This window comes from Choloepus didactylus, chromosome 22 (genome assembly GCF_015220235.1).
Source record: "Choloepus didactylus isolate mChoDid1 chromosome 22, mChoDid1.pri, whole genome shotgun sequence".
Lineage (NCBI taxonomy): Eukaryota > Metazoa > Chordata > Mammalia > Pilosa > Megalonychidae > Choloepus > Choloepus didactylus.
Genome location: NC_051328.1, coordinates 34,587,394 through 34,601,698, shown reverse-complemented (window position 1 = coordinate 34,601,698; position 14,305 = coordinate 34,587,394). Strand labels below are relative to the sequence as shown.

The 14,305-nt window shown below is 43.5% G+C and overlaps 2 protein-coding genes across 3 annotated transcripts in view; one reads left to right on the top strand and one right to left on the bottom strand.

Moving 5' to 3' along the window:
* MAF (MAF bZIP transcription factor) overlaps window positions 1-7,789 on the top strand; it is a 337,846-nt gene extending 330,057 nt beyond the window's left edge. The window contains exon 3 of the mRNA XM_037816382.1: window positions 6,086-7,789. The gene's annotated coding sequence lies outside the window, so the exon portion shown is untranslated. The remainder of the gene's footprint in view (window positions 1-6,085) is intronic.
* The window catches only part of WWOX (WW domain containing oxidoreductase), a 966,762-nt gene continuing 959,547 nt past the window's right edge, over window positions 7,091-14,305 (bottom strand). For both annotated transcript variants that reach the window (XM_037816376.1, XM_037816377.1), the window contains one exon: window positions 7,091-7,412. In XM_037816376.1, the coding sequence (XP_037672304.1) occupies window positions 7,224-7,412 (189 nt within the window). In that variant the 3' untranslated portion in view covers window positions 7,091-7,223. The remainder of the gene's footprint in view (window positions 7,413-14,305) is intronic.

Genomic DNA, 14,305 nt, shown 5'->3' with positions numbered 1-14,305 from the left:
CCAGGAGCTTCAACGGGCTGTGGAGTCCCTCAGCAGCAGTAACACAGCCGAGCACCAGGCAGGTAGCTGAGCGACGGCAAATCCACCTGGGTGAAAACACACCTGCTCTTCAAAGCAAACCCCAGGCAGAGATGAAAACCAGCAGTGTGTGTGGCCCAGAAAATGTCCCTGGTCAGCAGCTACCTGGAAATCTTCACAATGCTCCCTATTGCTCGGCCCAGCCCTTCTCCTTGGAATCCATGTAAAGAAATAATCAAAACATCAAACAAACAAACAAATGAAAAAAACCTTATACAAATACATTTATTGACACCTTATTTATATTAGTGAAACATGATGCTGGGATCTTCACTATCTAATAATCAAATGATTAGCTCTAGTATATCTGTTTGCTGAATGCCAGATCATAAAGGCACAAAAAGATTTATGAAGAATTTACCTAGCTTGAAATATATGGAATTGTATGTGGAATACAATTACTATCATATAAACCTACTAAAAGATACAGATAAATTTTTAAATGCATTAAAAAAGGAATAGATACACTAGAATTTCTACAGTGATTGTCTTTGAGTGATGGAGCCATGGGTAACAACTGCTTTCCTGATTTTTTTTTCCAGGTTTAAATGCTGTGGACACATTTCAATTTTATAATAAAAATGGCAATAAATATTATTTAGAAGGGAATTATTCATCAATGGTTTCTAAGATCAACTATATTTAAATATAATGATGGGAATGTTTTCCTTAATTAATCTCACAACTCATATTTAAAGGATATATAGAGAATGAAACCCTATTCGGGTAGATTACTAATGGAATCCACATTTGTTTAGCTTAGAGGAGCTTGAACAAGTCTGTATCTGGGAGGCAAAGCAAAGGAGGGATGAAACGGAGGGGCAGGAGAAGTCACCCTTGAGGAGTGAGTGTGGGGTGGGGTTGGAGACTCTTGGGTTGGAGAGGTGACATTGCTGTGACATCACACAGGAAGTGGGGCTCTAGGATTCAAACTGCTACCTCATCAGTGAAAAGGGGACAGTGACATTTGTTCCAAAAGTTGTGAGATTTAAATGAACAAAAACAGCATTTCAGAAAGGGTTTTGCATGAAGTAGTGGTATGCACTGAGTCAATAGTACTTCATAGAGGTGTATGTTCTGCTTAGGGGTACCTGGCATCAAATGAGAGATTGTCACAATTCCCAATAAAAGGACAAGCTCCTGGTGAGGCTCAAATATAAACAGGAAAGCCGGAGGACACAGTCGCCTTAACTGGAATGAGTGATGGAGATTCTCTATTTGTGTATTCCTACACGGAAAATTAAAAGAAGTTTTTATTCTCTCATACCTACAACACAGCTGGGCATGGCCTTGCAAACAGATCGGCTTCGAAGCAAGACGATCTTTCTGAGCGGTGTGGCACATTTTCATGAAAGCAGATGGCAAGTCAACCACGAGGAAGGGACCAGCTAAGGAGACCTGGCTAGTGTGGTAAACGCTTAAGCCAGAAGGGACTGAAGGAGTTTGGGGTGCTGATTTTGATCTCCGCGCCACATTCAGTTGGGGGCCCAAGTGGTGCTGCAATTGGTGACTGAAAAGGAAGACGGTTAGGACATTCAGCGATTGACTAATGTGGTAAAGATGAAATCACTTGATTGCAGGGATTTTTTTTTTTATCCAAACTTAATTCAGACGTGCCCTGAATTTCCACTCTAAATAAAATCCTGTACTTGGTCCTGTGGGAAAATGAAAGGTAAAATGCTTATACTTTAAACAAGGAGACTGGCTACTTGGGAATTTATATATAAATAGTTACAGATTGTAACGATATGATGGTAAAAGAATTTAAAAAATTTTAAATGATAATTCTCAATGCTGAAGAGGTTGTAAAGAGCCAGGAAAAGGCATATTTTCCTGGTGCATCCCTTTCTGGAATCTTCACGGCAAGATACAGCAAAAGCCAACGAGAGCTCTACCCAGAAATTCTACCTCTGCCAAGGTATGCTGAGAAGGTAAACTAATAGAAGGAAAAGGCTGTATGAGTCAAGATTCCAATGGAATCATTAAAAATAAAAACAGAAACTAGAAATAACCAAAATGCCCAATAGTAGGACACTGGGTGACCAGACCATTGCCCATCAGCAAGGTGATATAATAGGCAGCCACTAAAATAACTGTGGAAACTTTTAGAAATATAATGGTTTTCTTGGGGGAAAAAGGCATGAAACCAAATAACATGAAATCTTGACAGACAATTAGCAAAGATGCAAATGCTTGTGTTTAAATAGTGGCATTATGAGTATTTCTTTTTCTCTTTAAGAAATTCTCTTTTTTGTTGCTCTATCACTGTATCAATAGACACAAGTTAGAGTAGGTTTTTTTATCAATAACAGAAATAATATTTCATGAGACTAGAGAGTTAGTATCTTAAAATGAGTCCAACCAAACAAGTTTGGATGAGTTGAAAGGCACAAAGAGTTAACACACAGGGAAAGTATTGCTATTTCAGGTACTTTTTAACGTAAACTCCTAGAAACAGTCCTGCAGAAGATCAGAACGGGCTGCCATTTTGCAAGCCGAGGAGCTCTGGCCGCCTCTTGACCTTAATGAAAGTGATCAGGCCTCCTTCGTTGCAATTCAAAACAAAACCACCCATAACCCCGTTGTAAAGAGCAAAACCACAAGCCACAGGCTTCAGTCATTGCTGGGGGATGCTTCAATCTCTTGTTTCCTATTGATATATTGTAGAAAAATCACCCTTAATCAGCCTGAGAGTGGAGACTGGCCTGGGGAGAATGAGGGACTGAGACAAAACGACAGTAGAGAAACTGGCTCACTCTTCCTGTTTGGGGTGCATTCTACATCACTGGGAGAACAGGCACGAACCCTGGACACTGGGAAACAAGGACAAGCACAGGCCTATTTGCAGGAGGAGCAAGAGAAAGGGTCTTTGGGGAAATGTGGGTGGGGATGGAGCCAAAATTGCTGGGTGTATGACAAATACAAAAACAATTTATAAAGTTTATTAAAAGGCTTTGGGTATCAGGAGGAGAGCCAGGTCCCATCCTTGGGTAGGAGGCCAAGCAGCCTTCCTTTGTGAATAATTCACTCATTATATAACATTTCATGGACATGTACCGCTAGGTCTATAAGCCACTCATCAAACAGTGAGACATGTTGGCAATCACATGGGCCTGAAGGTAGACAGACCTGGCTTCAAATCCTGACTCTGTTACTCACCAGCTATGGGACTGTGGATGGGTTACTTTTTCTCTCTAAACCTCAGGATCATCATTGGGGCATGAAAGAAGAAGCTGTGTGTGAGATGCCTAACCTAGCAACTGGCACATAATAGACACTCAGTACTATGAACATCCATCAGATGAAAACTTAAGTAATGGCTATCAGCAATTAGTAGCAGTGGTGACGGTAGAGTAGGTTACTGTTATAGAATTTAAGTATACATTATATATGCTTTGGTACATATATTACATGGCAGAGGATGAGAAATAGCCTTGGCTTTAAAATAATCCAGAATATGAGTGAGGCTGTATGCCACCCACTTACTTAGCTGTTGGGGATTCTCCATGGTATTTAGCAAATGAAGTAAGGCTGCTGTGTCTGGTGGGGGAAATGGCCCCCGATGACTGGCTGTGTCTGATTGAGTGGGAGTGGGAGGGATGGGCTAGAGGAAGCCAGGTGACTGCTCAGGGACCTTGGTTCATCTCCAGGTAGTTGGGAGCAAATGTGATAATGTTGATTAGACCTTGCCCATCATGGGGTCTCCTAAAGAACTGAGATATAAATTCTACTACAGTAGAGATTGGGGGATGGAGTTACCCCAAACTTTGGGTTTCCAGAATTAAGCATCTATTTGCTGAATGAATGAATGCAGGGAGGCTGAGTCTGCATGGTGTAAGGGAGCATCCTGATTTAGGGGAACCCTCACCTTCCCTTGTCAAGTCCCCCAGGTTTCATGCTACTGGTCCAATATAGGACCCACATGGGACTCGTCAGCACTGGGGCCTTAATGGGTGTCAGGACAGAGGCAGCCAGCAGATCTTCCCTTGGTTCTCCTTGAGCTTTTGGACATCACCTTGACCTTGATGATACTCCAAGGTCATCTTTGCCCCTGCTCTTTGTCCTTTTTGACCAAATACCTAAAGCTTGCCTACAGCCAAACATATACTTCTCTTCTCTACTCAACCTGAGACTTTAAGATGGCATGTTTACCAGAAAGGACATTTTCAACATCTTGGAGTAGAAGTAGTGTAAGGGCAGAGAAGCTGCATGACCTTGAAGTCAAACAGACCTGGGTGTGAATCGCAGCTCCACTTCTTATGAGCCGTGTGGACAAGGGAAAATCCTGAAACCATTTGGCCTCAGTTTCTTCATCCTTAAAATGGAAAGAAGAGTGCCACCTGGTATGACTGTGGTCAAATTAGAAGTTAGACATAATGTTGTAGCCTGCCTTGCACAGTGTGTGGCATGCGATAAATCTACCTTTGATTGGAATTATTTTCAAGAACATAATGCCTTGTCACCAAGAATCACTCTTCAACATTTAGTTATTGGCAACTACGATGTGACAGGAGCAGTTTGAGGCACTGCGGCCACAGTTGTAAACAAAATAGACAAATCTCATGGAGTTTATGTGATAGGGGATGGACAGAGAAAGTAAGTAAATAGACATACTGTGTCCCATAGTATTAATTATTGCAGAGGAAATCAAAGGGTCAGGGGAGGGTAAATGGTTATAACCATGAATGCAGTGGCCAGAAATGCCATTGCTTCAGAAAGGGATGATATCTGAGCAGAGACCATAATGCGGTGAGGGAGGAAATGTGCAAGTCTCTGGTGGAAAAGCATTTCAGCAGAGGGAACAGTAATTACAAAGCCCTTGAACTGGGAGTGTGCTTGGCATGTTTGAGGAACACAGGGAGGCTAGAGAGGCTACAGTGGAGTGCGTATGGAGAAAGTGCTAGAACTGTGAGATCAGAGAGGCATCTGGGGACTAGACCATGCCTGAATGCATGGGCTATGGTAAAAACTTTAGACAGTAATCAGAGAGATGAAATGCTGTAACAGTTAGCATTTGCTGCATAACGAGTCATCCTGAAACTTAGTGGCTTAAAACAACAAACTTTTATTATTATTGCTTGCAGCTCTGTGGGTTGAATGGGGAGGTCTGTCTCATCTGGGATGGTTTCGCTGGAGCTGGATAGTCTGGGGTGCTCTCACTCACACATCTGAGGGTCAGCTTGATGTCAGTTAGAGTAACAACCATGTGTCTCTCGTGTTCCAGCAGGCTGGCACAGGCTCATTTGTATGATGGTGGTTTCAGTGTTCCAAAGAGTGGCAAGAAAGAGCAAGTGCCAATGCACAAGCACTTTTCAAATTAGTCAAAGCAAATCACGAGGCCAAGGCCAGAGTGTGGGAAGAGGCCACGTAAGGTGCAGATACAGAGAAGAGAATTATGGCAGCCACTTTTGCAAACAATCTACTGTAGAAGCATTGGTGGTGGTGGTGGTGGTGGTGGGGAGGGGGGTGTTGATGAGAAAAGTGACATTGTCCAATATACAGTTTAAAAGGATCTATGATAATAAGGATTTGGTAAGGAAGAAAATAGGCAGGTTGGAGAATGTCCCCAGACTTACGGGCACTGGAGAGCCACAGGTACTTGAGTGGACTGTAACTCAGAGGCAGGTGTCCAGGGACTCCTGATGCCTCTGACCCAAAGCTGCCACCTACCAGGAGGAAGAATCTTTCTCCCACCCCCACCCCCCGCTGCCCCTTCCTGGCATTTCAGGAAAATCACTCTCTCCCTCTTGCCAGAGCAGACATCCTCTTTCCCTGCTGGAAACCAGGGGACAAGTGGAAAGAGATCAGTGGAAAGATCCCCTCAAACACCCTCATTCTCACACTTAGAGACACTCTCAGATTACCTGGTAATTACGGGGGTGGGCGTGGGGGGCAGCCATTGTGGGCTGGGATCACCCACTGTGAGCAATCACAAAACTTCTGAAGGTGAAATTAACCAAAAGTCATTTCTCTTTTTCTTTCTTTCTTTCTTTCTTTCTTTTAACAGAAAATACGACGCTGGCATGCTAAGCGCCTGAGACAACTTGGCCCACAGACAGCCACGAAGCACAAAAACAAAACACAAACTCAGAGGAGGAACAAGTATGGTGTTTTCCCGGCGTCTACAAGAAGCGCTTTATTTTTCCTCTAGATTTCTTTTCTAAAAAAAAACAAGAAATAAAACAAAAAAACTGAAACGAACATTTAACGAAACCACACGAACTTCAGGTGATAGTATTCAAGCATGTTCTTTTATTAAGCGTAGGATGGGAGGAAGAAAAGGAAGTCTGAGCAGAATGCTGAAGCAGGAGAGCTGAGAGGCTGCGAGCCATGGAGAGCGGGTTGCTTCTTGAAACAGTAAAGCAATGAATGGAACAACTTTTTAATTCCCCAACCCCCCAAAATATCCCGTATCAAGGACACATTTCCTTTCCTGCACGTCAAGGTATCTAGGGAATGAATTGCAGAACTTGCTGTGATCTCTAAGGAATTTTTTGTAACGTTTTGGCAACGGTGTCGATGGCCAGGAATTGTGGGACCCCCAGCTCTGCCTGTTCCACCCATTTCTAAGAGTCACCGCCATCTTGGCTGCCTGGCACGAGACTTGAAAGGTCTCTCCCAGTATTTGCCAAGCCCACTCAAACTTAGGATGAATGAAAGAATTATCTCCTGGATCAATGCAGCAAGGAAGAATAAATGCTCACTTTCTCTTCCCTCAGTAGGAGAAACTAGCTCCTGGCTGCTGCGGTGACAATGATGGTCGCCATGGTGGAGGCTGGGTGGGACAGGGGACACCAGACTATTCTATCCTAAACAGTGAGAGGGGATTGCTTGTGCTTCATCTGTGACAGAAGGAACCCACATACCAGCCATGTCTTCCCTTTCAAACAGGCCCCCACCAGGAGATGGGGCCTCACTCAGCTCAGCAAAGAGATACTGTTCCATTACCCCAAAATTCCCTGCTTCCTATTGGTACTTGACATTTTTCACTCTTTTATTTCCTTTACTCTGGCTGATCGGTGTCAGAGGGACATGGAGACCCTCTGGAAAATAAAGTTGGAAGGGGCCTGGCGTTGGCAGTTGTGCTCGCACACATATGCACGGTGAGTGTGCATGAGCACGTGCATCCTTGCAGGAGCACCCGTTCAGCTGGACTGGCTGCTGAGTCGCTCCTGGATCAGCCTCTTGCTGAGCTCCCACAGCGCCCGGGCCGTCTCTCCGTTCTGGGCCTCCGGCGAGGGCACGCAGCGGCAGCAGTTGTTGAAATACATCCCTCCCAGGCCCTCCAGCTCCGGAGCTGCAGCGCAGAACACGGTGGTGGCAGCACCTTGTTGCTGGAAATAAAAGAAGAAAGACATTTTTTTTTTTAAGAAAGAAAGAAAAGAAAAGGGATGATGAAACAAAGTCATTCCGACTGTCTGGGGGGCAAAAAACACACAAAACCGCATCTCTTCCCAGTTCAGTGGCGAATGGATCTCGGCATGGCAAAGGGTACTGGACTCAAAGCATGTGACTGTAAGAGATACGATGTGGCCACCCTGGAAAAACAAGTTCATAAACTCTGCTTGCAAAGCTGGTGTGACTTTTTATACCTCGTATAGGAAAAGCTTCCAAAATCAGAACATGTATCAGTAAATCATGTCAGGCGCCCCTTCCGTGCAGAGGGAAAAAGGTGGTGTCCTTTCAAACAAGAAGGGAGAAATTCCTCTAACCCCTTGACTTCTCAGTTCTTTATGTAATTTGACACCAAGCTTGTTTCTAGAACCTTCCCTCTGAATTAAACCAACCACTCTAATTATGACCCATCAGGAAGAAAACCCAGTGGGGTGGGGCCAGATCTTTTCTTTACTCTTTGCCCACGTGCTGCTAAGGAAAGGGTTTGCACTTGCATTGTGTTAAAATCTTTAAAATGCACACACATACCCCCCTCCCACATATACACAACACATTCATTCATTCATCCAGATCCTGTGAAACCCTCTTCTAAATGTCACATTTATTCTGGATTTACACTGGGACAGCGGCTAAGGGGGTACATTTCTGCCTACTCCACTTTGAAATCCAACTTACGAGTGCAGTTGATCTCTTTAGGGTCATCTTTTGAGTAACAGTTGGGGCTGTGGCTAGAGATGTGTGGGATGATGGGGTACCATATCATCCAGACTGACAGAACACTGTCAGGGATGCTGTAAAGAGGGGAAGAAATCACTTTGCTTTGCAAGCCATAATTAAAAATAATAGGCTGTGCTCATAGGGAGACAATGTAGGCCTGGCTCTAATTTAAAACCAATACAGTTTATCTGGCATCCTATGATTATTTATGTGCATCTCAGCCCTTGCCGCACCGACTAATTATCAGCTGATAGGGAGGGGTTGCAAAAGGTAACTGAGGTCTAAGGCCGCCATCAGGAAAACAGTAGGGACATTTGATTGAAGGGGGCTGGGTTTCTGTCCCCACCCAAAGCTTATCCTTTTTCTGCCCCTGGTGGGTTTAAATCCCGACCAAGCAGAAAGCTTCTGGGAGAATTCTCCCCTGAAATGGCATGGTTTATACTCACTGTGACTGCATTCTGGAAACACAAGGGGCCAAGGTTATGCTGAAAATCAGGGCCCCAAGATGTTAGAATTTGGGGAAAGTACTATAAAGCAGACTTGGGTGTTTTTTCCTTCAGCACTGTGGTCACAGCTGATGGGTCTGCAAACCAAATGGTCAAAGGCAACTCAGCGAGCGATGCAACTGTGGGAAGCAGAGGGGAGGGGAGCAGGGCCAGCCCTGGGTTCTGAGAACAGCTGGCCACCAAACTGGATTGGACAAGTCCTGTTGGCCCAAAACAACTGATGCTACTTCGACCTAACTGGTTTGTGAAACCCCCTAACCCCTCACCAGGCCCACTCCCCAACCAGCCAGTTATTTTCTTGGATTCAGCTGTTTCTTTTCAAATTGATTTGTGTGAATCAAGTCTAATGGATAAAGGCTCCTGTCATCCAAATTTCCTGTTGCTGAATTATTATTCCTAGTAACCTTTATTGTTGCACCTGGCACACTTGTCTAAAGAATTTCAAGCAGTTTATCTGACTCCCTCTGCATCCCATATGGGGAAAAGAGAAGAAAAAGCATTTCTAAAGACAAACTTATGCTTGTTCAGCTAACTCAAGCCAAATTATCATCTTGGCCTCGAGTCTTAGCACAGTGGAGGTGGAGATGGTGTTTTGCACACACTTCTGGATATCTGTCTTAGATTTTCATTCAACTTTGCAGCTGCCAAACTCACCAAAGGTGGTCGAGTGACTTGCCCGCAACTCCCAAGTGGTGAGAGAATCCGGTCAGCCCATCCCAAAGTTCAGCTCCCACCCGCCAAGTGGTTATAATATCAGCGTTCAAACGTTACAACAAACTGTTGTTTCACAGTTCCGCCAAACTTGAGCAAGGACCAAGGTAGGCCACTTGGGAAATAAAAAAGCAGAATTCTTCCAAACCCAATGTAATATTTTGCCACTATGACCTTCTAAAACAATATCCTGCTGCATGCTTGCGTTGTTGCAACGGTATTTTTGCAAAGAAATTCTGCACTCACATTGATTCAGAATCGAGTTGATGAGGGACCTAGAGGCCTGCATTTTCCCTCCATGGAATCTGAAAGCAATTGCAATTGGCCTCATTTCATGTAAAGCTATGTTTGGCTACCACACTGAAAACCATAAACTCCTTAAAAGCCCAATCTTTTATCAAGAGCTGGCTTTGATTCCATTGCCACTAGGTTTGGGGCTAATGTGCAACTTAATTCCACCATGAGTGGCGTTGGCTTTCCAGAAGAACACAGCATAGTGGCGTTACCTGAAAGCAGAGAGCATCTTTCCCATGCCAAAGAGCAATTGTGTCCATTTGGTAAAGTCTCCCTCTCTGATTCATGCTTGGTTCAACTGGTACTCACTTGACTTTCCTCTCTTGCTGGACAATTAGGTAGTGGACAATAGCTTCTTGATCTCAAGCCCCCCCATCCCTTTGGCTTCTAGGAGAAATCTCTTTTCAGTTGTACCAATGGCAACCTCTGAGTGACATCTTTATATGATCAGATGTGATGACAGTTTAATAACAAGTTCTAATTTTTGGCTCATCAGCTTTTTAGTCAGCATATCATCAGAATGAGACTGAGTTACATTAGGGAAATCTCATTTGTAAACAAGCCAGGATTGCTGATACAAGATAAAACATTTTTAAACTGATAAAAAAATAAAAGGGGGCACTTTAATTACCACCAAATGATTTTCATGGCACTTTGTGGGACACTGGTACATACGTCAGAAAAGATGAAGGAGCCATATAAAGGAAATAATGTCAAGAACTCCATTATAAAATATCTGAAACAATGAGTTGTTGGTTTTCACCACTGCTTTCTGATCTATTGTGATAAAATAGTAACAATACCTTGATACATAAGCACTGGCTGGAGTTGTGGGTTCCCCTAAATGATTTTTTTAGGAACAGCTTATAAGAAGCCTGTAGGTTGTATGAATTGCTAATCATGAGAACTGGGCTGAGGCGTCTTCAGCCTATAGCAATGGCAATGAGTTAGGGCATTGATGACACAGGACTGAGAATTTCTGAAAAGCCCAGTAGAATCTTCAATCATGCCTAAATGCCATTTCTGATCTAGTCAACCATTTGCGAGCTGCCAGCGTGGAACCATGCCATCCATCTTCAGAGTGTATGTAAAATTACCCAGGATTCTTGTTTGGGATTAAGTTAAGAGTGGCGTGGTAATAAGGGTCCATCATTCTCTTTCAGAAATCATTTGTCAGATTTGTAGCACCATCTTCAACACCAGAAAGGTGGGATTCAGAAAGCAGTTGCTGTTTATTTATAGGTGAGGATCTGATATCTAAATTATCCATCCTTCCCAAACCCTCGGTTGGGATGAAAATGTTAAGTAGCCGCTTTTCATCAACATTTATTTGATAACTGCTAGCTGACAATGTCTAGCTGTAGGCATGGAATATAAATGACTATTGACCCTTTTAAAGGAAAAGGTAGAGAAGTTTCTGATAAACAATATATGGTAATGAAAAAAAAGGAAAAAAGTCACCCACATATTGGTATTTATAATGCACTGGTTAGTATCCTAATACAATACGTTTTAATAAGGACACATATTACACAATTAAGTTTAGTTTTCAGGTTTCTCTATTTTAAAATGCATGCTTATTTAAAAGAAAGAATAGATCCCTGTCTTAAAGTAGACTAAACTATGAGACATAAAACAATAGACAGAATATCACGGCGTATCTACCTATTCAGGGATTGCAAGAGAGCAATGGATGTTCTAGGATGGCATAAGTACAAACATGTTGATAACCAGGACATTGCAGAGCAAATGTGGAATGAAGCAACATACCAAAAAAGTGGAGCTGTGAAAAGAGCACATGTTGTGGTCCTTAGGCAGGCTTGGAACCCCAAGGACAGGGCAGGTGAGCTGCCCTTCGGGAGTAGGCAGTGAGTGCCGAGCTGAATCCCACAGACAGAGAGCAGTTGGGCAAAGAGGAGAGGCATGCCTTTTCAAACCCTCAGAGCTTTCCTAGTTACTTATCTCGGGTCTGTTAGGCAAACAAACACTTTTCAAATGCAAAACCAGCCACTTCATGCCGTGACTCCATGGACATGCCACACGGAGCGGAATAATTGATCACCCAGCCAGCCGTGGGGGGATGGGGTGGTAAGAACAGGTTTCCCACTGAGGAATAAATGGCTGCCTCCACGCCCCTCTGTCTTTCCTTGTCTGCCAATAACACCCCCACAAGAGAGTTCATAACCCCTCTTCCAGAAAGATGCTGCACTGTGTCTTGGAGTTTATCTCCAGATACTTGGGCGGTTGGTATAAATCTGTTCCTCAGAAACAATTATGGTTTAAATCTCTGGTTTGAGAAACAAACAAAAGTAACCTCCTCCAAAAGGTTATGTGTTCCCTACTGACAATCTAAGAACAATATTTTAAACCGACAAACTTGCCATGTGTTCCATTAGTCCATAAAATAATGCAGACCATATATGAATGTGGCTCACAGGCCTTCCCGATTTGCAGAACCAAGACCAAAAACTCACTCCCTCCCTCCACTGATACTTGTATTGAATTGAATTGACTGTTGTGGAATGTATGTTCATCAATGAACATACCAGCTATGAGCCAGGTACAATTACTATTCCCACTTACAGAGAAGGTCACTTAGGATCAGAGAGCAGAAGTGACTTGCCCAAGGCCACACATAGATTGACCAAGTCTGGAATCCATGTCAACTTTTATACACAACACCCTCCCAAATATTTGAGATAAATATTTGCATATTACTTATTCCCAGTTATATGTCTCCCATTTTTGCCTATTTCTCCTTGTCTCTTTGTCTTCTTTTCATCTAGGCCATGTCTGCCCATAGTGTGATGCCTTGACATGGCCTAAAAGAAATGAGTTGGACATCATACATTGAGTGGAAAAATGGGTGGGAAGTCATGTGTTCAACTGAGAAATGTTAGGGGGAGGGGGTCCATGGTTGATTTAGCTGATGAGCCAACTTGAAATTATAGCCACTTGGATTCACAAAAACGAAGACTCAGAGCCACCTCGTATGATCTAGTGGTGAATGACCCTTAATAAAAAGGTTCCCTGATTCAAAATGCCATCTCGAAGTGTCCAAGTTGCCCTTAAGGAGCCTACTTTTCAACTTTAGATTTTCTTCAAAGTGTGAACCGAACCACATCAAAACCAGCGAAACCTAAACATCTCCACCTTATAAATTCACATGTAAAATGAGTGTGGCCTTTTGTAGGATAATATCTGACATGCTCCATCAGGTTTGCTTATTTCCACTGATCTGGTCTCCCTCCCCACCCTCCCCCAAGTAATTCCTAACATCATTTCACAACAAAGACCTTGAATGACACAAGTTTAGATAACTTGAAAGTACTTTCTGGTAGGTATCGGAAATATAACTTTCTTCCTAGCCCTTGTGAGATTTTGCTAACTCACTCTGTTCTTAGCATTTATCACAGAAGGGAACACACTCAATTTCCCAAATAGAAAAAAAAATGAAGAAGTTCAGGAAAGAGGATAGCTGTTTTTATTAAGGTGAATGACCCTTAATAAAAAGGTTCCCTGATTCAAAATGCCACCTCGAAGTGGCTTTAAAAGATTGAGAGAGTCTTCCTAAGAATCGGTTTAGATCACATTCAGATTCTTAACGCTATAGACAAGAATGCACCCACTGTAACACAACAGACTTGATCAATGTGTTGGGATAGTCACCTCTTGCCACCAGCAAAAAATAGGTTTCTTTGCTAAAAACGGGTTTGCAAGAGTGGAAGACCTCAGAGGGAACTCGCTCGTTGACGCCATCTCCCGTGGCAGGGGAAGGGTTCCTTCTTCAGGGGACAGTGGGGACACAGCCTGTGAGGAGGTCTAGAAGGAAGTTGCTCCAGGGAGCACTGAGAGATGGGATCCCCCAACCCATCAACGTTAAGGAAAGTGGTCCAAACTCAGGCCATAACACAGAACTGCAAAGAAAGTCTTGAGTAACATGTTTGAAGGGGAAGGAAAGCTGCGCAGCTTTCAAATAGCAGCCAGAGGCTCCCAGGTCTCCCTTCTGAGAGAATCTGCAAACATCTTGACCCCAAATCTGAGTTAGGCTACAAGGCGGCGTCTTCAAAGGCCAAGCCACTCCTCCTGACAGTAGAAATGAATTTCTAGAGAAATCACTACAGAGTTCCTAGAGGTTAGCTTGAAAACCAGGGCACACTGAGTTGGAAAAGTCAGGAGGAGTGGCTGTGTAGCTCTGTTTCCCGGAGGAATATTTGCAGGAACAAGCCTGGAGATCAGCAGGTTCAGGATGAAAAGCTGGAAAGCATTCTTTTAAGGCAAAAGCATGTATTTGTCTTCCCTGGTCTTAAGGGAGAAATAGGTAGCCAATCCCCACCAATCTGAAGAGTTCCAAAGCCACGTTTGTCCTGGGAGTGCTCAGCAGGGGAGGATGTTAACTGAGGCTCTTAGCACCATCTAGGACGGACTGACCTTGGTAGGATGTCGGGGCCTCTGTTTTCAAATCAATGAATGTTCTGAACTTTTCCTTGAAATAAATGAGGACTTTTTCATACCTCCTTCATGTTCCAGAATCCTTGTCATGGATGTCCCAAGGATTCTGCAGCAGAGGTATGTCTGGTTTCAAAAGAGTGGAGATGTAATAT